This window comes from Mustela lutreola, chromosome 10 (assembly GCF_030435805.1).
Source record: "Mustela lutreola isolate mMusLut2 chromosome 10, mMusLut2.pri, whole genome shotgun sequence".
NCBI classification, from domain to species: Eukaryota; Metazoa; Chordata; class Mammalia; order Carnivora; family Mustelidae; genus Mustela; species Mustela lutreola.
This window is the reverse complement of record NC_081299.1, coordinates 102,949,092-102,973,516: the sequence shown is the minus strand read 5'-3', so window position 1 is coordinate 102,973,516 and position 24,425 is coordinate 102,949,092. Positions and strand designations below refer to the sequence as shown.

At 37.7% G+C, this 24,425-nt stretch overlaps 1 protein-coding gene across 1 annotated transcript; it reads left to right on the top strand.

Moving 5' to 3' along the window:
• SEC22B (SEC22 homolog B, vesicle trafficking protein) lies at positions 1-23,159 on the top strand. The gene is made up of 5 exons (XM_059136566.1): positions 1-234; positions 8,735-8,844; positions 11,905-12,065; positions 14,258-14,404; positions 21,210-23,159. The coding sequence occupies exons 1-5, from the start codon at positions 160-162 to the stop codon at positions 21,362-21,364; spliced, it is 648 nt and encodes a 215-aa protein (XP_058992549.1). The 5' UTR covers positions 1-159; the 3' UTR covers positions 21,365-23,159.
• Positions 23,160-24,425: the final 1,266 nt, after the last annotated feature.

Sequence of the window (24,425 nt, the reverse complement as noted above, 5' to 3'; positions counted from 1 at the left end):
CTCCCAAGCTAGTTTCCGGCCACCTCAGCGGGAAGCGCAGACGCAGGCGGCTGGGTCTTCGGCTAGTGAGCTAGAGGTATAACTGTTGTCGCGGCAGAGGAAGTCAGGAGAACGTCTCCGGCCACCCCGGCCAGTGTTGGGTCCCTGTAGCCTGTGAAGATGGTGTTGCTTACGATGATCGCCCGTGTGGCGGACGGACTCCCGCTGGCCGCTTCGATGCAGGAGGACGAACAGGTGAGCTCCGAGATCCCCGCGACCCCAAGTCCCTGCCGGAGCTCTTCTGTCAGTACCGGATTTCTTCTTAGAACCCGGGAGACTCTTGCACCCTCGACCCCTCTGAGTTGCTCTTTTATCCTTTGGCAGTGGAGGGACGACTTGTGAAAAGAAATCTTTCCTGACGGAGGAGGTTTATTTTTGTCTTACCTGTTTCTCTACAGAAAGACGCGCCGGTGTAGGGAAGGTTTCGGCCGATTGTGATCACCCAGTGGTAACAATCACTGTGGGTAACTCTTAAGAGACTTTGTTAAAATTCGGGGTTTCTAATTTTCTGCTGCTGTTAAGGCTGACAGGTCCTGGGAAAAATCAGCTCCTAAGTTCTTCAAGCTCTTCTGTGGCACTTGATCCTTGACCTATCTTGATGGCATCTTTTGAAAGTGGGTGAGAGAATACTGCCACAGGTAGACACCTGTTTGAAGTTGAGTGCAGTACTTTCAAGGTTATGCCCAGTTCCCACCTCCTCCAATAAGCCTTACTAAATTTCTGCTGTTGAAATTATAACTCCTGTGTTATATTCTTGTAATGCCTTGTTCTTTTTATTTTACTATGTTCCTTTGTCTTTCAATAATTTGAATTTCCTAGGAGGCAGTAGACAGATCTTAATCATCTTTGTGTTTCTCATAGCTTTTACAACAGCAGTTTTATGCTAGCACAGGTGCTCAAAAGTGTATTGAATTGATGAAAAAAAAACAACCACCACCCCAGATATCTTGAAAAGAAGCTGCTTTGTGCCTTACAATCACAAGGGAAATTTCTTGTGTGGGACTGGTTTCTGGAACAAGGTTGGGCAGTCTCTGAAGAAGGGAGGCTGAGAATGCAAATTATGTAACTTATTTCAAGTGTACAATTTTCGTTCACTTTCTCATTCACCCTAAGTAGTTAAAAAACAAGACCAAACTTAAGCCTAAAAAAAGTGAGTTCTAGGAAAAATTATTTTGTACATATCTCTTCTTAGGCTTTTCATTCATACAGTGTTGAAAAAAAAAACCCATTATTAAACACATAAATTGTGTCAAGCGTTGTGATAATACAGGAGGTTAGAGGACACAGTCCCTACTTTCATGGAGTTTATAGTTAATGGGAAATCCAGAAAACTAATGCATCTCCACTACTATGGAAGAGGAAGATGGCTCTGTGGCTGTTTTACTTACAGAAAGGTAAAGTTCAAAGGCACTTTTACCTCACTCCTTTACCTTACAGAAAAGGTATCTAGTTTGGTTTTGGGAGACCAGAAGTCCTCCCAAAATAAATGACTTTTCTAAACTGACAGTATTGTCTAGTCATAAGGAAAGCTTTTATTTGGTTATACGCCTTTTTATTTTTATTTATTTATTTATTTTAAAGATTTATTTTATTCATTTGACAGATCACAAGTAGGCAGAGCAGCAGGCGGGAGCAGGGAGTGGGGGAGCAGGAAGCAGGCTCCCTGCTGAGCAGAGAGCCTGATGTGGATTGAGCTAGAGCTCAATCCCAGGACCCTGAGATCATGATCTGAGCTGAAGGCAGAGGCTTAACCGACTAAGCCACTCAGGTACCCCATTATATACCTCTTTTAGGTTTGACTTGGAAATCTGTTTATTTTCACATGTAGGAGAATAGTGATACTGATCACAAAGTTGCAGGTCATGCTAAGTGAAATATTTTCTATTCATTGGACAAAACAAAGTCTAATCATTATAGTGTGCCCTTAATTTTCAATTGTGAAATACTTTTCTCCCAATCTGTTAAGAATTTTCAAGGACCACTCTACAGAAGGAGTGGAATTATTAAAATAAATGTAGGAATATGACTTGACAAGGGAGATAGTGCGGGAAAATTCTTGTTGAAGGATATGTACATAGTTTGGGAAAGGGTTTTCCCAGGGAGAAGTCTGGTCGGTTTATTGCACTGAATTTCAGTGTGGGCAAGGAACGCAGTGAATTGAAAGGCTATTTGATATTAGTAGTTCCTTATTCTCTGCCTGGTACTTTACTGAAAAAAAAAATAATTGAGATATTTTGTGTTTGTGTGTGTGTTTAAAGATTTTATATATTAGTGCTTTGGGGTGCACTCACAAGTGGGGGAAGGGCCAGAGGGAGAGAATCCCAAGCCACCTCTGCATGGGGCTTGGGGCTCCATCCCACAACCCGAGGTCACTGCCCCAGCCAGAATCAAGAACTGGAATCAAGAGTCGGTCACTCATCTGATTGAGCCACCCAGGCACCCCTATTGTGTGTTTCTTAATTTAATTCCAAAATAGTTGTTGATTTATCAGGATGGGTTACTCTGTTTAATTGACAAGGAAAGAAGTTTTCCACAAAAATATTTTTGCCATGGCAGTTCCATAATTATTTCCATTAGGAATTTGGACTTTGAGGGCTCCTGGTGGCTCAGTTGGTTAAGTATCTGCTTTCGTCTCAGGTCATGGTCTTGGGGTCCTAGGGTCGAGTCCTGCATCGGGCTTCCTGATCTGTGGGGAGCCTACTTCTCCCTCTGCCTCTTCTTCTCTCTCTGTCTCTCATGAATAAATAAAATCTTTAAAAAAAAAAAAAGAAAGGTATTTGGTCTTTGGATAGTAAGAGTCTTTCCTAAACTTTTAATATCTATAAAAATATGAATCCTAGATTCTTTTTTATTATGATAATAGTATACAGAACATTTATAGAATACCTACTAAGTGCCAAGCATTGTGCTAAAGCCTGTCAGGGATATGGCATTCACATCAGTCTTCATTCATTCAGTCACATTCATTCAGTCTTCATACCAATCATATTAGGATAGTTAGTATGTTTATTATTCCCATTTATAGATAGGAATCTCCCAACTTAGAGATGAGAGGTTTTTTTTGTAGGAGTCAGGTAGCTAATAAATAGCATGATGGTATTTTTCATCAGTTTCTTAATGTCTGCATTGTTGATATTTCATATCAGATGATTCTTTGTTGTGGGAAACGGTCTTCTGCATTGTAGGAGGTCTCCTAATACCCCTGGCCTCTACATCTTCAATGGCATTAGCACTACCATCACCACCACCTTCCCGTTGTATAATACTCTCAGACATAGCCAGGTGCAGTTGGCAGAATCACCCATGGTTAAGAACCCCTGATTTTTCATCAGTAACTGTCTGACTCTAGTGTAGAGCCTTAGTGCATAACTGGTACACTTTACTGCCTTGTTCTGAAAACAAACAGACAAGCAAACAAAAAACATTTTAAATCATATATTTACTTCTTAGGAGTCCAGAAACAACTTTTTAAGAAATGGATATTTCAGCCAAATAATTTTATAGTTACGTACCTTAATTTTGTTCAGTCCAGATAATTCAGTGCACTTTTTCAATTATTTATACTGATCATTGATATCCTGTGTTAGGTGGTTAGTAGATGCTAGTTCTATACAAACTGCCTTTCTACTGGAGTTGCACATTTATTCAATATTATTCAACAATATTATTATTGTTATTGTTATTATATATTGAATAATGTATTATTCAAAATAATACAGTAGAGATTCAAATTTAAAAAATAATTTAGGCAGAGTATCTCATGCACTGTTTCCTCTGCTTAGCTGCTTAGTCAGGTGGGGTGGTAGAGAAATGAACTTTTTAAATCTAGTTTCTGATATTCTGTTTCCTTTCTTGTACCTTTCTGGTATGTTTCTCCTTTTTTGATGTTTGTTTCTTTATCTACCTTTCTGCTCTACCTCAAAACGAAGGCTGTTCCCTTTTCTTTCAATTTGCCCCAGTTCTGGAGACTTGAAGAAGGTGTTTATCTAACCAAGTATTCAACAGGGAGCATCAAAAAAGCAGATAGTCTGTTGTACATTTAAACTGCCACACACACCCCAATTACTGAGGTTCATTAGTCATCGTACTGTAATTGCTTTTAGAGGAAAATGGTTGGTGCTTCTGGCCTTTGACCAGCTGAGTTCAATAGGAATTTAAAAATGATAAGAGCTTAGCTAAACATTCTTGTAAAGACAAAAGGTGGCATTTGATATAATTAATTGTTCACCAGACCTAGGTGATAGCAATAAGTATTATAGTTGTATGGTATATTTCTACCCTGTACCTTTTATATTATATATGGAACCAAATCTAAATATGCTATTGGATGACCTCGAATTAGTTTCAGGATTTGTCCAGACATTCACATCCAGTTCACTATTGGATCTAGCACATCTTTCCATTATACTTTATACAAGGCTCATCAAGTTGTTCTAGATGAAATGGAAAACAGAATGAGAATATCTAATCTAACTATTTTTCGGTAGTCTAGTGACTATGGGCCCTTTGTGACTTTAATCTTAAAAGCAAACTGAGGGTCTGTCTGTACAGTAGTGAATATGTTGTTTTGTGAGATCTAGATCAGAGCTGCCACAGTTTCTTGAGCATTTCCTGTGAAGTAGACTTAATATCAAATAGTAAGATCACCCAGAAGGTGAATCTGTTATCACCAAAGCAATATTAATTGTAGAGGTGGTATTAGCATGCTTAGGAACAGGGACTCCAGAACTAGACTGTCTGGGTTCAAGTTCTTGCCCCTCCCCTTATTGGCTCCTACTCCTTGAGCAAGTTTTACTTCATATGCAGAAAATGGGCATAGTAGTTTAAATTACCTCATACATAACTGTAAAGATTATTTAAGTTAAATTATGTAAAGTGTTCAGAACAGTGTTTGGCAGAAAGTGAGGGCTGTCATTTAATTTTATTAATTTGCCTATTTCTGAAAAATCTTTTCTGGTTTCATTTTGCCTTTCTGAAAGTTCACATTGGAACTGTACATATTTGTGGGTACAAATATGCAATAAACAGGAATGGGCAAATGAATAATTCCCCATTACAAAGCTTGTCTGTGCTTATTGTAGATAATTCAGTAAATATGTATAAACAAAAGAACCAAAATGTTAATGGTGATTATTACTAAAACCCCTACTTAAATTATACCCATTTTAATGTATAATCTTAATCTTTGTGTATATGAATAAAATTAAATAATGGGTAATACTGTAAGACTTTCACCTATTTTTTTCACTTAGTTTGTAGTGAATATCTTCTCATATCATTATATATTATACAACATTTTAATGGCTGTATAGCATTCCTATATATAAAGATACCAGATGTTATTTAACCAATTTCCTATCCTATAACTGAACAGTTTTTATTTTTATATGCATCTGTAGTTATTTTTTAAGATACGGTATGTACATATATTTTCAAATACAGAATTGTTAGATAAAACAATATGCAAAATTTTATAATTTCTAATACATATCACAAAAATGACCATCAAAAAGATTGTGCCAGCATTGTGTTCTCGGCGATGGTGATGCAAATGGAACCAGTACTGTAAAATGTTGGTTGGCATGCCATAATCTCTCTAATCTCAGTGTCGTGCATTGGCAATCACTGCTTTGTTCATTGAAAGTCCCTGAAACTGTAGCTTGCTTTTGTACATAGCTTCTTGTAGTCCATACAGTTATTAGTTTCTTTTCTCTTAGGTTGCCATAGTGTTTATAATACTTCTTAAAAAGTCAAAGGATTTGTACCAGTCTTTGACAGTTTTTTTTTTCCCATTTATTTCTTCAACTCATTCCTTTAATGTGCTCACCTGCCTTTAGCTGTCAAAAAAGAGTTTTACTTAACCTCTGTGGTTGCGGTTGTTTTTTTTTTAAAACATCTTTTATTTATTTATTAGATAGAGAGTACAAGCAGGGGTAGTGGAAGAGGGAGAAACAGGCTCCCCGCTGAGCAGCAGGCCCCGTGTAGGGCTTGATCCCAGGACTCCGGGATCGTAACTGGACCGAAAGTTAGACGCTGAATTGACTGAGCCACCCAGGTGCCCGCGGTTGTGGCTATTTTTAAAATACCAATTTCTGGGGCACTTGTTAAGCGTCTGCCTTCAGCTCAGGTCATGATCTCAGGGTCCTGGGATCGAGCTCCCCACATTGGGCTCCCTGCTCAGGGGGAAGACTGCTTCTCTCTCTCCCTCTCTCACTTCCCCTGCTTGTGTTCCCTCTCTCGTGGTCTCTCTCTGTCAAATAAATAAAATCTTTAAAAAAAAATAAAATACCAATTTCTGAGTTTCACCTCTGCAATACTGATTTAATTGGTTTGGGGTAGGGGAAGATAGGGCTTGAGTAGTTTTTGTACAACGCAGGTGATTTTAGTGTAAAGCCAAGGTTGGAAAATCATTAATCAATGTTGATATTATTTCTTGGCACTTTAGTAATATTTCCAACTTTATTTGCATCCCTCTCTGTCTAATGTAGGGTCAGATCTCTTCCAAATGCCACATATATAATGGCATTGGTGAAGCAAGCAAATTGGCTAGTACCATTCAAATTTAGGAATGTGGATATTGTGCACTAGTTCAAAGCATGTGATAGTATTCACTCTCCTTTACTAGCTATGGAAAAAAAGTACATGCAATACAGGTTAATATAATAACATTAATATAGATCATAATGTTAATTATTGTTAATATGTAAATATACACATATGTACATATATATGTTAATATAGAAATATTTCTCAAGTGAAGAGTATCTTTTTTTTAAGATTTTATTTATTTATTTGACAGACAGAGATCACAGGTAGGCAGAGAGGCAAGCAGAAAGAGACGAGGAAGCAGGCCCCCTGCTGAGCAGAGAGCCTGGCGCAGGGCTCTATCCCAGGACCCTGGGATCATGACCTGAGCTGGAGGCAGAGGCTTTAACCCACTGATCCACCCAGGCGCCCCATCAAGTGAAGAGTATTATAACAAATCATTGCCATAGAGGCAGTACTAAACAAGATAAATCTACAAATAGATAACTTCTAGTGGTGTCTGCCTAACTCTTCTGGTTCACTTCCTGCTTATTTACTTCCTTTCACACTGAAATTTCCAGTTCATTATTTTATTTTATTTTAGATTTTATTTATTTATTTGAGAGGGAGCGCGTACGAGAGAGCACTGGGGGGAGGCAGAGAGCATGAGTGAGGGGAGAGGCAGACTCCCTGCTAAGCAGGGAGCTGGATGCAGGCTCTATCTCAGGACCCTGGGATCATGACCTGAGCTGAAGGTAGACACTTAACGACTGACCTGCCCAGATGCCCTCATTTTAAATATAGCTTAGAACCCGCTACTTGTACGTTTGCTTATCTGCCGCTTTGATAATTTTATCATTGCTTCCTTGTTTTTATTCTTAACTGAGTGGTTCACTCTCTAGAATTTCTGGGTTTCACTTTGTATTTTCTAAAAGTTAGACCTCAGATCCAATCCACAGATCTTTTGAGGAAGAACCTCAAATAAATGCTTTTTTAAGGTACACATTTAGTTATGAAACATCTCTCAAGGAGATACTGTGTTCTAGTGTTCAAAATAAATAATCTAAAATAAAATAATTCCTTTCTATCAAATGGCAAAAGTCCCCTCCCACCCCCCCCATGCTGTATGTGGATGCATAAATAATGTATATTTGTTTTCCATTTCCTTTTTTCCTGTTCGGAACTAATTGGTTAGTGAAGTATGATGTTCTCCTTTTGAGATGACACTACTATTTTCCTCATTAGGCTCTTTTCCTTTTTTTAAAAATTATTAAACTATTTAAAAATTGTTCAAGAAAATACTGCCTGTAATTCTATCATCTGAATATTGTTACTTTCATTTTGTATGCATATGTCCCTTGCTATCCAAACTCAGAAACCAAATAGATTTATTCAGTAAAGAATATTTGACTTTTCAGTCTCGGTCCTTACTCTTGCTCATTTTTACCCAGTTGCATTATAGTGTTTCTAGTAATTAGCAGTTACGGGTGCATACATTTAGTTTTACTTAAATGTTCAATACTGTAACACTTTGTGGAAGATTTTGCTTGATATTCCAAGTAAAAATGAGATTCATTGGTCTGTTTTTCCTAGGACTTTCTCAGGTATAGAAAATGTCGTCCAGTTATGTGCCAGTAAGTGTGCAAATGAAATGAGTTAGGAGGAGACCACTGACCTAATAGTGGAAAAAACACTTGATTGAAAGTTAAGAGTGCCTTAAAGACAGTCGAGAAGTACAGTTTGCTTCTTGGCAAATAGTGTGATTTTCTTGAACAACTAGGGGTTTGGTCTTCCTTTTTGCTCTAACATTCGGCCATTTTTCTTTTGTTAAAAATGAATCTTACTAACCTTTAGTTAAAGATCTTATTTACATAGAGTCCTCATAGTATGATGCTGCTAATTGTTTTGGCGTTTGTTTTTTTTTTTTAAGATTTTATTTATTTATTTGACAGACAGCAATCACAAGTAGGAAGAGAGGCAGGCAGAGAGACAGAGAGAGGAAGAAGCAGGCTTCCTGCTAAGCAGAGAGCCTGATGCGGGGCTCGATTCCCGGACCTGGGATCATGACCTGAGCTGAAGGCAGAGGTTTAACCCACTGAACCACCCAGGCGCCCCTGTTTTGGCGTTTTTTGTGTGTGGAAAATTCTTAAATGAAGGTGTTTTCTTTCAGTCTGGCCGGGATCTTCAACAGTACCAGAGTCAGGCTAAGCAACTCTTTCGCAAGTTGAATGAACAGTCCCCTACTAGATGTACTTTGGAAGCCGGTGCCATGACTTTCCAGTGAGTATAATCCCATTTCTTTGTGATCATTTAAGTATGAGATACAGTAGATATAAGTACACCTGATAAGAATGGTAATAATTATTTAAAAGTAAAGAAAATTTTAAAAATACTTTCTCTTCATGGAAGCAACTTCCCTGGCTCCAGTTCTGCAAGACAGAGATCTTGGTTTGTTTATTAAATTTGATTACAATAAATGAACTGTTATCCTGTGTTTAATGAGTGCTGTACCCATCGTGTAATAAAAGATAATTTTTTGCTTTAGGAGCTTCTTAAAGCCAACATTTACTAACAACACAACCTTGAAAAGTCACATACTTCTCTAGGCTCCGTTACCTCTATAAAAATAGGGAACATGGTCCTAGTTTTGTGAGGGTAATTTAAGAGCATCTCAGTCGATGGTTATATAGGCAGTGCATATAGCCAAAAGGGGGATCAAAAGGACTTTATTGAATTTCAAATTATCTACAAATAATTGGTATTAAATGTTTAATACATGTCAAGTTTAAGGGTGATAAAACAGGAAAGATTTTTTAAAAAGAGGGCAAGAAGATTAAAGGAAAATAAAATAGGATTAGCTAAGTAATCCTTGCTATTTTAGGAACTCAGAAGCTAAGATAATAGAGACCTGGGAGGGACCTGCTGTTTAACTTGAAAGGGAAAATAAAAGATCTCCACCCATTAGAAAAAAACAAGTATACAAAACCAAAATGAAAACAAACCCTGGTTTATTAGTTAAGAAAGTAGTAGATATTAAGTTTTGTGGGGTTTTTTCTTGTTTTGTTTACATTTTATGTATTTATTTTTTGGTGGGCAGCAAAGCCAGGTTTATTGAATGAAAGTAAAGTTCATTGAATGTTAGAGTACAAAGCTCCCAAAGAGGCTGGGGACTCCAAAGGTTTGCCTGGATGTTAAGTTTTATAAGCTATTAATTTGTGTAGTATATGAGATACTTTCCACAAATCCAGTTTTCAACATCAAAAAAATAAATATAGGGGCCTAATTATATATAGCATTTTTTTAAATATATATAGCATTTTTATCTCTACCATGGGTTAAGAACATTTTCTTCTATATGGTTCCTTTAGTAACTTTATAATCTCTTCTCATCCATAATTTCCATCTAAGAGCTATTTATTAAAGATTATCCTTTGACAGACCACATGTTAAGTTCTGCCTTTGATGTCCATAGCTTTTATGAGCTTATCTTATTAGCAGAGAGAAACATATGTGCAGACAACTAAACTATGATACCGTAGGGCAAGAAGTGCTGTAATTCAGTTATAAATGAAATGCTTTTGAACTAGAAAGAAATTCCCATTTGTAGGGAGTAAGTTTTGAGGAAAGGGGATAGAAGGAGAATACAGAGAAATTTCATGGAAAAAATTATAGTAGAATCGAGCATATGAAAATGAACAAGGTTTTTCCAGGTACATAAAAGGGTATTACAATTAGAAATATATATTTATATATAAGCAGAAGTCCGTGAGGATGTAAAAGAACCCAAGTTTGGAGACGAGTCTATACCTGTTTTGGAGCCACAAGTACTATATCAAAGAGTATCATTTTATTTTGTAGGTGTTAGGGAATCCTGAGTGTTTTTAAGCAGAGTAATAGGTCATATTTACTCTTTTGGAATAAAATTGATAGTTTATTTTTTTAAAGATTTTATTTATTTATTTGACAGAGAAAGATACAGTGAAAGAGAGAACATAACGGGGAATGGGAGAGAGAGAAGCAGATTCCCCTGCTGAGCAGGGAGCCCTATGCAGGGCTTGATCCCAGGATCCTGGGATCATGATCCAAATCGAAGGCAGACTCTTCTTAACGACTGAGTCACCCACGCGCCCCAGGAATAAAACTGGTAGTTTAGAAGATGGTCTAGATTGAAGGCAAGGAGAGCAGTCGATTCGGATGCCCAAGCAAGAGAGAGAACAGCAGCAGCAGCAGCAGCAGCAGCAGCAGCAGCAGCATCATTATTTTAAGGGGCCTGAGAGATTATATGATATACTGTAAACTGCTCTGTGGAGTCCCAGGATGCATTAGGAGCCACATAGTAAGATTAGGGATAGGGGTATATATAATACTTTATGCCCTTATACTCCTACTTAAACTAATGACCTTCTGATTTTATTTAATGTACTTGGTCCTCTGAATATAATTATTGCTGAAATAAAGAGTACCATGGCTGGAAAGACATTTGAAATCACTGAGTGACCTAACCTCTTCCAAGAGATCTCCAGACATGTAGTCATATAGACATATAGCTCCTTCCAGAGTGCCAGGGAGCTAAGAGGAAGTCAATTCTGTTACTGAGTAGTTTCTGATACTGGATAGTTTATACAGAGTTCTATCCTGGGAATTAGGGAATATTGTTTGTCGTAAGGTCATTATCTGTATCCAGTAAACACCGTGGCATTAATGTCCAATCTTTTTTTTTTTTTTTTTAAGATTTATTTATTTATTTATTTATTTGACAGATCACAAGTAGGCAGAGAGGCAGGCAGAGAGAGAGAGGAGGAAGCAGGCTCCCCGCTGAGCAGAGAGCTCGATGTGGGGCTCGATCCCAGGACCCTGGGATCATGACCTGAGCCAAAGGCAGAGGCTTTAACCCACTGAGCCACCCAGGTGCCCCTAACTTCCAACTTCTAAGCATCCACCAAAATTTCCAGTCCATTGTTCTTAAAACTGGAAGGAGTTTAAATATGTGTATACTCCTTTTTATTCATAATCAAAAGGTAGATGGAGTCACAACTCTTGAGTTTTTAAGAAAAAGTCTTAGCTATTAAAATATTTTTGCTGAATTATATAATAATAAACGTATTTAAATATTCCATTTTGGAATATGATTCTAGTATTAAGATGATGTTTGATATTTGATTCCAAGGATTTGTGGTTTGAAATTGACTTTCTGATTTAGCTAGCCTCAAAGGGCTTAGGCTAGAATATTTTCAAATGTTTGTAAGGCACTGAGAGTCTGCTTCAAGTTGTTGGATGTATTGTTATTCTATAGACAACTTTTTCTTGTTGTTTGTTTTTTTGTATTTTTTGTCTCTCCAGCTACATTATTGAGCAGGGAGTTTGTTATTTGGTTTTGTGTGAAGCTGCCTTCCCTAAGAAATTGGCTTTTGCCTACCTAGAAGATTTGCACTCAGAGTTTGATGAACAGCATGGGAAGAAGGTGCCCACTGTGTCTAGGCCCTATTCCTTTATTGAGTTTGGTAAGTTTTTTGCTCTTCATCTCTATATCAAGAGAGCAAACAATATGGAGAAGCTGTTTGTTACATTGACAATAATTCTGATGCATTTTTTTCTGATGTTTACTTACTGAAGGTTTGAATTCTGTCTTTTATATTCCATTTCTTTTTGTCCTTTTGAATGAATGAGACTTCTTCTCAGTAGTTTTCTCTGGTCTTTTGATCTTTTTCTTAGAACTTGTTGCCCTTTGCCCTTTTTTGTGATTTGGTTTGATTCATCATCAAAACTGTGTCCAAAGATCTACTGACTGGTATATAGTAGCTGAGTTCTCCCTGCCCCCAGTAAGGCTCATTTCCTGGAAATCAAAACTTGGAAATCAGAAAGAAGATGGTTCTTTCAGATCCTCTGGTTAAAAAGAAAAAAAATAGCTGGAAAAGGTATGGTGCTGGGGAGAGATAACATTTATTACATGCAGAAATAGTGAGTGTGGATGTCCATGTAAAATAATTACAGAAAGATTCATCACCAGTTAAATATCTGATGGCAATAAATGAAAGGAAATGTCTTGAGTACCCTAAGTAGTGGAAGTGAGAATAAGTATGATTAGACTAAATTATTGCTATTTTTAGTTAAAACAGAAATTGGTTTTACTGTTTCCAAATTTCTGGAGTGTTATTAATTTGCTAGATAAATGGTTATCTTACTTTTGGAAATAAAGAAAATTTAGCAAAACATTCCGGTGGTTCATAACTACAAACTCTCCAAGTGCTAATTTTTATAATGTCTGGTTTTTCAAATTTTGTTTTGAAGATAGGGTCCAGTAAACCCAAGGAAAAAAATAAGAATAATGTATCAAGGTCACATAGGAAATAGTTGGTACACTCAAATTAGCTTAAAGGATTGAATACAAAGATGAATGGGTTATAGGCGAACCACAAAGTACAGTAACCTGAGATCAGTAATACAGTAATTATTTTTATCCCTAGGCCTGAAGGGATAAGAGAAAGGAACAGTTTTTGGAACTTCGAAGGAAAAAATTTATAGAGAAGGCCAACTTGAGAGGAGCAATAACATCTGGTTGGAGGGATACTGCCAGGGTGACTTCTCAGGGAGAGGTTGGGAATAAACACCCTAATGTCACTATCTGCTCTCATGCCTCACCCTTGGGATTCCCCCATTGGCTGCACCTAACCAGAAGTACCAGGCCAAGGAGCCCACGATGTGGTCTATGCAGGTCAGCTTTCTGAGGCAAAAGCATGGTGCAGAAAGGTGGAAAGGTCTAAGGAGGCAATGAGAGGTATCCAGCCCATGTAACTTATGATTTTTGCCCAAAGTTGAAAATAAAGTCTTTAATAATAAGTTTTTCTTTTTACAGGTTTGAGAAATACAGACATAGGCTAGCCATGAATAAGATTGCAGTTTTGTAGTGGGATTTTTGCTTTACATGAAGTTTAAGAACAGAGTAAAATTAGAAATGTATGTTAAAGAAAATACTGGAGAAGAATAAATGAAACAAGATGGGATTGGGAGGGAGACAAACCATAAGTGACTCTTAATCTCACACAACAAACTGAGGGTTGCTGGGGGGAGGGAGGTTGGGAGAAGGGGGTGGGATTATGGACATTGGGGAGGGTATGTGCTTTGGTGAGTGCTGTGAAGTGTGTAAACCTGGTGATTCACAGGCCTGTACCCTTGGGAATAAAAATATATGTTTATAAAAAATAAAAAATTTAAAAAGTTTTAATAGTGCTAAGGTTGGGGAAAAAAAAAAAAGAAAATATTTTAAGACAGTGTTTTTCTCCCTTTTGATGATAGAATAACCCTTGCCATATTAACCTATAGTGATGCTAGATTATTGCCAGGATCCTTTTCAGGGAATGTGAAGAATTAAGTAGTGAAACCCTAAGGATCCTTGGACCATGTTTTGAAAATCTCTGCTTTCAGGAAAGGCTTACTGCAGTGGGTCTTAATTTCTCTAAGATCTTGAGAGCAGATACTTCTCATTTAAAGGTGTACTGAGGACAGACATTTCTCTTGATTGGTAATCTATCCGCATTTTATAAATGAAGAAATCAAAACTCAGATTCTGATGCTCACTCAAAAGCTTGCTTAGCCATGGACAATTGCAGATCCAGGACTAAACTCAAAACTTCCTATTCCCTACAGTACTTTGATGAACAAAGTTGTTCATGGTCACTTCTCTTCATTATTCTAGACACCTACATTCAGAAAACCAAGAAGCTCTACATTGACAGCCGTGCTCGGAGAAACCTAGGCTCTATCAACACTGAATTGCAAGATGTGCAGAGGATCATGGTGGCCAATATTGAAGAAGTGTTACAACGGGGAGAAGCACTCTCAGGTATGTAAAGCATTAAGAGTCCTCCTATAGACAAGGATAGCTTATTTTGGGATACTTTTTTTTGCTGTCAGATTCTGTCTAGCACTATTAAGAAATCACCTCTTAGAGACAGATTACAGTATAAGACTTCCAATATAATATTTTTCCCTAATATGATTAGTTTTTATTGAGCTGGAACATTGTGATGGTCTCATTCCATATCAGAAGCAATCACTGCTTCCAATATATTTACAACATTGAATATTTACAGAAATACATAAGGGAAATAAAAGAAGAATGAGAGGAAATTGTCAAAGATTTATTGCAGTGGTTTTCTGGCTAGCCACTTTGGGAGACTTTGTTGCTGTCAGATCAAATGTCATAAAAGGCCATGCATTCCTCTGCTGAAAAACTTAACATTTGTGACTACAAGATAAGATCTAGTCTCTAGTCTCGTTTCTTTTCTTTTTTTTAAATTTTTATTTATTTATTTTTAATTTCGGTGTTCCAGAATTCATTGTTTATGCACCACATCCAGTGCTCCATGCAGTATGTGCCCTCCATAATACCCACTACCAGGCTCACCCAACCTCCTACCTCCCCTTCAAAACCCTCAGTTTGTTTCTCAGAGTCCACAGTCTCTCATGGTTCGTCCCCCCCTCCAGTTTTCCCCAACTCACTTCTCCTCTCCATCTCCCATGTCTTCCTTATGCTCCACAAATAAGTGAAACCATGTGATAATTGACTCTCTCTGCTTGACTTATTTCACTCAGCATAATCTCTTCCAATCCTATCTATGTCAATACAAAAGTTGGGTATTCATCCTTTCTGATGGAGGCATAATACTCCATAGTGTATATGGACCACATCTTCCTTATCCATTCATCCATTGAAGGGCATCTTGGTTCTTTCCAGTTTGGCGACTATGGCCATTGCTGCTATGAACATTGAGGTACAGATGACCCTTCTTTTCACTACATCTGTATCTTTGGGGTAAATACCCAATAGTGCAATTGCAGGGTTATAGGGAAGCTCTATTTTTAATTTCTTAAGGAATTTCCACCCTGTTTTCCAAAGTGGCTGCACCAACTTGCATTCCCACCAACAGTGTAAGAGGTTTCCCCTTTCTCCACATCCTCCCCAGCACTTGTTGTTTACTGTCTTGTTAATTTTGTCCATTCTAACTGGTGTAAGGTGATAGCTCAATGTGGTTTTAATTTGAATCTCCCTGATGGCTAGTGATGATGAACATTTTTTCATGTGTCTGTTAGCCATTTCTGTGTCTTCTTTGGAAAAGTGTCTATTCATACCTTCTGCCCATTTTTTGACATTGATTATCTGTTTCGTGTGTGTTGAGTTTGAGTAGTTCTTTATAGATCTTGGATATCAGCCCTTTGTCCGTACTGTCATTTGTGGAATATCTTCTCCCATTCCATGGGTTGCCTCTTTGTTTTGTTGACTGTTTCCTTTGCTGTGCAGAAGGTTTTGATCTTCATGAAGTCCCCAAAATTCATTTTCGCCTTTGTTTCCTTTGCCTTTGGAGACATATCTTGAAAGAAGTTGCTGTGACCAATGTCGAAGAGGTTACTGCCTATGTTCTCCAGGATTCTGATGGATTCCTGCCTCGCGTTGAGGTCTTTTATCCATTTCAAGTTTATCTTTGTATGTGGTGTAAGAGAATGTTCAAGTTTCGTTCTTCTATGCATAGCTGTCCGGTTTTCCCAACACCATTTATTGTAGAGACTGTCTTTTGTCCACTGTATATTCTTTCTGTTTTATTGAAGATTATTTGACCATAAAGTTGAGGGTCCTTATCTGGGCCCTCTACTCTGTTCCACTGGTCTATGTGTCTGTTTTTGTGCCAGTACTATCCTCTCTTGGTGATCACAGCTTTGTAGTAAAGCTTGAAATCAGGCAACATGATGCCCCCAGTTTTGTTTTTCTTTTTCAGCATTTCCTTAGCAGTTCGGGGTCTCTCCTGGTTCTATACAAATTGTAGGATTGTTTGCTCCAGCTCTTTGAAAAATGCCAGTGGATCAACTTACATTTCATTTTTACTGCGTGCTTATAGTATGCAAGGCATTTTGTTCTCTGTAATGGAAGATAAGGAGATTGCAAACTTCTTTCATGCTCTCTAATTCACAAATGTTCTGCCTCAGCCCAGTCAGCTTCCTCACCATCCCAGACTTGTTCTTTTAAGATCCAGATGAGGACTATCTCTTCCAAGAAGCCTTCCCTGATTCTGATAGCCCACATCACATTAATCTTTTTTGTCCTTTAAACTCTTAAGACACTTAGCTATGTAACAGTTTTTTTAAGCACATATGGGTGTGTACACGTATATGTATACCTGTGTACTTAACTAATTTGCCTTAAAATACATGTATATTTACCTAATGTTTAAATGTTACCTCAGTGTTTAATGTACTCTTTAAATGTAATATGTATGTATTTCATATCTATTTCATATACTTGATTTATTTCTCTCACAGTAATGACCACAAATCATTGCCTTAGTGAGTATTTCATGAACTCAGCCTTGTGATGTTATTCGTGGGTAGATGCGTTTTCCTTTATAATGAACTGCAGATTGTAACCTTCATGGTAGTTGTTCCAGCAAATAGCTTCACACTCTTTAAACATCAAATTTTGGATGAATGAGTCTATAAATTTTCCTCATAACAGTCTTACTGTTTCTTCCTGGGATAAGAGAGACCAGAACAGGAATTTTTCTTTATATCAAAAGTGTATATATGGTCAGTTTATCAAGTGTAAAAGGATTCTCTTCTAGTGCTAGCTGATTGGAAAAGAAGACAGTTGACCTTTGAACAGCATGGGGGTCAGGAACTCTGTATAGAACTTTTGACTTCCTAAAAACTTAACTACTAATAGCCAACTGTTGACTGGAAGCCCTCCCCTTAACATAAACAGCCAGTTAACATGTTATTCTGTATGTTACACATATTATATACTATATTCTTACAAGTAAGTTAGAGAAAAGAAAATGTTGTTAAAATCGTAAGAGAAAATACATCTATTGTATTCTATTAAAAAAATTCATGTATGGGGCACCTGGGTGGCTCAGTGGGTTAAAGCCTCTGCCTTCATCTCAGGTCATGATCTCAGGGTCCTGGGATCGAGCCCGGCATCAGACTCTCTGCTCAGCAGAGAGCCTGCTTCCCTCTCTCTCTTTCAGCCTGCCTCTCTACCTCCTTGTGATCTGTCTGTCAAATAAATAAATGAAATCTTAAAAAAAAAGATTTAAAAAAATTCATGTATGGAAGTTGAGAGGCAATGTGGGGGTTTAGAGGGTAGGAAAGGAATAAATGAAACAAGATGGGATCAGGAGGGAGACAATAAGACAATAAGAGACTCTTACTCTCACAAAAACAAACTGAGGGTTGCTGGAGGTAGGGGGGATAGGGAGAGCGTGTTTGGGTTATAGACATTGGGGAAGGTATGTGCTTTGGTGAGTGCTGTGAAGTGTGTAAACCTGGTGATTCACAGACCTGTACCCCTAGGGCTAATAATACATTATATGTTAATAAAAAAATTATTTTAAAAAATTCATGTATAAGTGGAATGTGCACAGTTCAAACCCATGTTGTTTAAGGGTTACCTGTACGTTTCTAATATTAATAACTTCATCTGATTGGGAGGATAAGAAACATTGTCATTGTCACAAAGTAATTTATAGGTAGCATAAGGGAAGAGACATCAGTTGAACCCTTTGTGTTAGGCAATATGGTAGGGGGACTTTATTATTTTATTTATTTATTTTTATTTTTTAAAAGGTTTTATTTATTTATTTGTCAGGAACAGAGAACACAAGCAGGGGCAGAGGCAGGCACAGGGAGAAGCAAACTCCCTGCTGAGCAAGGAATGAGACGTGGGACTCAATCCCAGGACCCTGGGGTCATGACCTGAGGTGAAAGCAAATGCTTGACTGAGCCACCTAGGCATCTCATGGGACTATATCTTTTTAAAGATTTTCTTTATTTATTTGAAAGAGAAAGAGAGTGAAAGTGTGAACTGCGGGAGGGATAGATGGAGAGAGAGAGAGAGAATCTCAAGCAGATTTTACATTGAGCACGGAGCCTGACATGGGGCATATCCCATGACCCGGAGATCATGATCCAAGCCAAAATCAAGGAGTCAGATGCTTGACTGAGCCATCCAGGCACCCCAGGGGGACTTTACATATATCTTACTCATGCTTTAAAGTAATCTCTTGTGAATTGGGTGGAATCAAACCAGTTTTACAGATAAAGAAGCAGACTCAGAAAAGTTAGGTATCTTGCTTTTAGTCACACTGCTAGTGCCTGACAAAATTCATTGGCCTCTGCAGATCCTTGTCCATCTTCAGTGTGTGATAGTTTTAAATGGATATATAAACAACAAGAGCTGTTAAATGTAGCAGAAAGTAGATGATGTGAAGTGAACAGGGAAGACTTCTTGAATTTTGATAGACCAGGAAGAAGTGAAGAGTGGTATTTTAAGAGGGAGGAATAAAAAGCATATCTGAACAGAGCATATCTGAAGGATAGTGAAAGGATTAGCCTACCTCAAAAAATGTTTTCTTCCTCTTTAACTTCTTCATAATAAGAATCCATCTTTTATGTCTTCTTTCTCTAATTTTTTAAAAGATTTACTTGTTTATTTGAGAGAGGGAGAGAGAGGGCATGTGATGGAGAGGGGCAGAGGGAGAGGGAAGAGAGGGAGAGGGAAGAGAGTCCCCAGTGGACTTTGTATTGAGTGCAGACCCCACTGGGGGGCTTGACCCCAGGACCATGAGATCACGACCTGAGCTGAGACCAAGAATTAGTTGCCCAACCATCTGCACCACCCAAGTGCTCCTCTAATTTTTTTTTAAAAGATTTATTTATTTATTTTAGAGAGGGAGAGAGAGAGAGTGATCAGGGATGAGGGGGAGAGGGAGTCTTTTGGGGGATGGAGGGCAGCAAAGCAAGGTTTATTGAGCAAGAGTGAAGTGATAGTACAAGGCTCCCAAGGAGGGAGGGGACCTAAATGGGTTGCCCAGAGAGAGAGGGTCTTAAGCAGACTCCCTGCTGACCACGGAGCTCAACATGGGGCTTAATGTCATGATCCGAGATCACAACCTGAGTCGAATCAAAAGTTGGACGCCTAACCACCTGCACCACCCAGGCACCCCTCTTTCTAATTTTTGGTTTTAGAGCTAGCCTGCCGTGCTTTTAAGACCTAAGTAGCTCCTGTGGGTTCTTTCAGCAATATAAAATTATGCCCATTTTTACTGCCTAAAATAGCTGTTTCTTTTAAGCCGTGGGTTTTGTTTTTTCATTTAGGTCTGTCATTCTATTAGACTGTAAGTTCCCCAAATAGAGGGGTCGTGTATGTTGTGATCATCATTGTATCTTTCAGCACTTTCCTTGGTGCCTGTAACAAATATTTGCTCAGTGACTTCTCCCATCGGTGGCTTTGTCTTCACGATATCATGTATTCTAAATGTTCCTGTGTAAAGGAATTCTCCCAACTATTGTTTATTTCATATGACTTAATATTGTTCTGCTGATTGCTAAATCACTGACTATTGCCAGATTCTGTTTTGGGCACTGGGGATATAGCAGTAGACATAGTAGTTAAGAACCTCTATCTAGTAGAGTGTCCATTTTAGTAGACTGGCTGGAAAGATTCCCCACAGCATTGTCATGGTTATTTCTCATCTCCTAAATTTTCTTATGTGACTGTTTTTCTTACAGGACAAATTGATAATTTAGAAGTGGCTATCATTCTTTTATCATTAAGTAATAGCACATTTCTCAATCAACTCAGTCTCTATTAAGCAACTCCAAATATTCCAGGAGTATTCCCTAAGGAAGAACAAATTCATATTGCAAAATAGTTTTTTTCCAAAAATTTAAAGAACTAAAATGATCAGAATTCATTTATATCACACTGAGAATTTGTTTGTATTATTAAAATATGTCATGTATTTTAGTCCAGTCTCGTTGCTTCTCTAAGTGCTCACGTAACAGTTATAGAAGGCAGTTACATTATACATGTCCTTTGTGAAAAACAAAACTTTGCAAAAGTTTCTAAAAAGCTTAATTTAGTAGGTATTGGTGGTTTTCCAGCAACTGTGATTATATTTTAGTTAAAAGACAACTTTTCTGTGTCTGTTGAAATATAATTTCTAGTAGCATCATAATAGTTTTTACCGTGTAGAGAATCTTGGGAATTTGGTAGCAGCCACCATTAAGATATAGCTCAATACTCAGCTTCTGATTAATTGAATTTTCTGGTCACTTGAGTCTTATCTTATATGGATTATCATTTTTCAAGGGATGAGAGAATATGACTTAGACCATTAAAAAATGATGAAGATGTTTATCATCAACTAACACTTCTCAAAGGCTTATCATATCCAAGGATTATGTTCAGTTTACAGCTGTTCTCATGTACCTATAATCCTGTGGTACAGTTAGTGTTGTTATCCTCATTTTATAGATGATGAAACTGGGTCTTAGTAGAGACTAAGTGAATTGACCAATGTCCCATGGCGGGTGTAGCTGAGATTCGAACCAAAGACTCTAAGACCAGAGCCAGTACTCTTAACCACCTCACTGTACAATCTCAAGAATTTGAACATAATTTAGTCTGGTAACTTTAAAATGCAGTGTAGTTTTTACAGTGCATTAGGGTCATAGGCTAACCCTTAAAATAAAAACTATGTAAGCTTCATGGTTGTTTGGTATGGTCCCACTCGTTTAAGTTATTTTTATGCTTAATACATTAGACAGAATACTTCAGGGACTAATTACTGTTTTCCCTTTTTCCTCTTTGACAGCATTGGATTCAAAGGCTAACAATCTGTCCAGTCTGTCCAAGAAATACCGCCAGGACGCGAAGTACTTGAACATGCGTTCCACTTACGCCAAACTTGCAGCAGTCGCTGTATTTTTCATCATGTTAATAGTGTATGTGCGATTCTGGTGGCTGTGAAGTAATGAATGCAGTCACTGGCAAGGGTGAACTTAGACCCCGGCAGGTGTATGTTTTCAGGAAGCTGAGCTCGCAGAGATGTGTATTAGAATTCCAAGTGGAACTTCTGCCTCTAAAGACCTTGCAAGGAAAGACATGCCCTGAAAATGAAATGTTACACCTCATTTGATGAAGCTTACCCCTTTGTAGAAAGCCTCTTTTGGGGGCAGAGGCTTTCTCTGGGTGCTAGGCTGTATACATTAGGGAACAGTAGATTGTTTTATTTTGTTTTTTCCCTCCCAGTGTCTTTACATTTTTAAACAGCACTGAGTGGGGCATTTTCTTTCTCTAATGGAGTCATCAGTGATATCTTGCTTAGCCAACCTGTGCTAACAACAGGCTGAAATTCCTTCAGAGAAGGCAGCCCATTGGGAAGTTTTATGCCTCTATCTAATCAACATTCCTTTTGTTGGTGACATTTGTGATTTTCAGTTTTTGATGGCCTTGTAAACAAGACTCCACTATGTGAAGGTTAATTGCTGTGCTACAAAGATCTTGTCTGTTGGCCCCTATAGGAAGTTAACTTTTGTTGTTTTCCTTTTATGACATTTTGCTTATTGCACAACTGCTTTAGGGTTAAATGAATTATATTAAGATGCCTTGAAATTATATTATAGCACTCCTTGATTAAGAAGCTAAAGTGTTTTCTGTCATTTACTCCTTAAAAGACTTAAATTTAGTTTGGGACATTCTTAATTTTATCTTTCAGCATCCGGTTTATATTAATAGAAGATTAAGTACAGCATACAGATAGCCAGAGTCCCCCGACTTAATGGGAAGAAAGGCCCAGCCTGTCACTACAGTTTTGTCCTGCCCCTTCTTTCTTTCTCCACTGTAGTTTTCCCCACTCTCTTTCCCTCCTGCTGACATTTTAAAAATTTCTCTGCACCCAGTAGTTTCATGTCCATAGGCATCCTCTCAGGATATTCTCAAATTTCAAAATGGAAAATGTTTAGCCGTGTAGTTAGATTTAAATTTTTACAGAGCATCTACTCAAACTACTAAATACCTTTATCTGAGAAAGTCTCTGTGAACACCTCATACCTACTTCAGTTTATGTAAATTCTCTGAGAATGTTCTAAAGGTAGATAACTCATTTAAGTGGCTTCTATTAACAAATAAAAGTACCTGTGATTTTTCCCTTTTTTGCTCAGGGATGATGGGGATTTCCTTTTACCTTCTGAGGTAGAATTTTTTAAATGGGGAGAATAGACCTTTTAAATTATCACAAGGGTCTACAATATAACCTAGAATTTACATATACTGCAAATATTTCTTTAAGTTGTACAAGAAAATGAGCCAACTTCTTACTTCTTAACATCTTTGGAGAGAGAACTTTAATGAGTAAACAATTTTATAACTAAGGATCATCAAAGCTACTGTCTTGATTCCTGGTAGAGAAAAAAAAATTCTATTACCTTAATAACAAAGCAAGGAGAAGTGGCTTATTTTGTTTCTGATAAATTTACAGAACTAGAATAACATTTTTTCTTTCCGATTTGGACCTACGTCTGCCAATTGGAGTATGTGTGCATGAAATATGAAGTTACTTTTTATAGAGAATAAGTGCTTTTAAGTCCCTATAAGGCTTGTCCCTAGAGTAATGATGTTGGTAATAAAAGCCTGAAAGTCTGAAAACCTTAGTGGAACCATAGGATTTGGTTCTTCTATAGGAGTGGAGAGTGGCAGCTCATTGTTGAGAGTTGCATGCAGCAACCAAGTGGCCAGCAATGAAATAAATACTTCTAGAATGTTCCCTTCAGTGTGAAGTTTTGTTATATAGTTATTTTGTGTACATGAAGCTTCCTGGGTACATTTCTGCCAAACTCACTGGGTTAATTAAAAAATGAGGATGGCGGCAGAATGATGAAGAAAGGAATGAGAAAGTGGTTTAATGTTAATGATGGTAGAAAAATGAGAACAAGACTGTCATGATGTGGCTCCCACTTCTGTTCTTTATGGGAGGTAGCAGGAAGATGTGACCAGATGAAATGTGTCCGTAACCAATGAGGCATGTAAAACAGGATGTGATAAATGCTATCTAGTGTTATTGGGGGCACATTAAGGAAGGACACCTAATTTACTTTGGGAAGAAGTGTGATAAGAAAAGGAGAATGAGGTATTCCAGACAGAGTCAATAGTTTGTGCAATAGCATGAGTAAAAGAGTAAGACCCATACTGGGTATGGTAATTAGCTTGGTTCAGCTTAACTTACTGGGTAAGTTTGGGCAGTTGAGACTTGAGGAAGAAGAATCAGACTGGTAAGTTGTAATAAAAAAAACTTGTAATAAAAAGACTTGTCTAAGGAGTTTAGACCACACTAATGTCAGTGGCAAGAGATGGCATCAGATTTATGGTTTCAAATGATCTTTCTGGCCAAAGTATAAAACGTATTTTAGGGATAAGCCTGAAAGTAGGGAGACAAAACTGAGGAGCCATCAGAAGTAGAACGAGGCATAGGAGGCAGGTTTCCAGCGATTTTCAAGAAAAGAGTTATCCCAGGTACCAAGTAAATTTAGTATTGACAATGTTGGCTTTGTTTGGAGCTTATATCTCACATTCACGAGTCAAAGTAAGTACTGTTTATACCATATGAGTGAAGAAACTTTATGGGGGATATTTCTCTTAAGGCACAGAAGAGTTAGTGATTTGCCTGAAACTGCAGAGCTAGAAAGTGATGGAACTGAGATTTGAACCTAAGCAGTTGGTCTCCAGAGTCTGTATTTTCTCCACTCTACTGTACCACTGAGAGATCAAAATAAGTACCAAAAATGTATTTTGAATTTTATAGTTAAGCAACTTCATCCTGCCGGCAGAGGTTATTCCAGGGGAGTGGGCCAGAAGTTCTATTGCAGTGGGCTGAGCATTGTGTGAACCACTGGGACCTAAAGGTGCAGAACTCATTTTAGAAAGTAAGTTTTCTGGTTGTCATGACATTGGACTTCATAACATGCTTTTATTAAGAAGTCTCACAAATGTTAAAGTGTAATAATATTTGGCACATTCTACATACATCTGTTCA

What these genes read in the sequence shown, in the direction of transcription:
- SEC22B (XM_059136566.1), top strand. Translation starts at nt 160, where the DNA reads ATGGTGTTGCTTACGATGATCGCCCGTGTGGCGGACGGACTCCCGCTG. An exon ending in GCCGGTGCCATGACTTTCCA is followed by an intron (nt 8,845 to 11,904) that starts GTGAGTATAATC and finishes TTGTCTCTCCAG; the next exon opens with CTACATTATTGAGCAGGGAG. An exon ending in CTATTCCTTTATTGAGTTTG is followed by an intron (nt 12,066 to 14,257) that starts GTAAGTTTTTTG and finishes TCATTATTCTAG; the next exon opens with ACACCTACATTCAGAAAACC.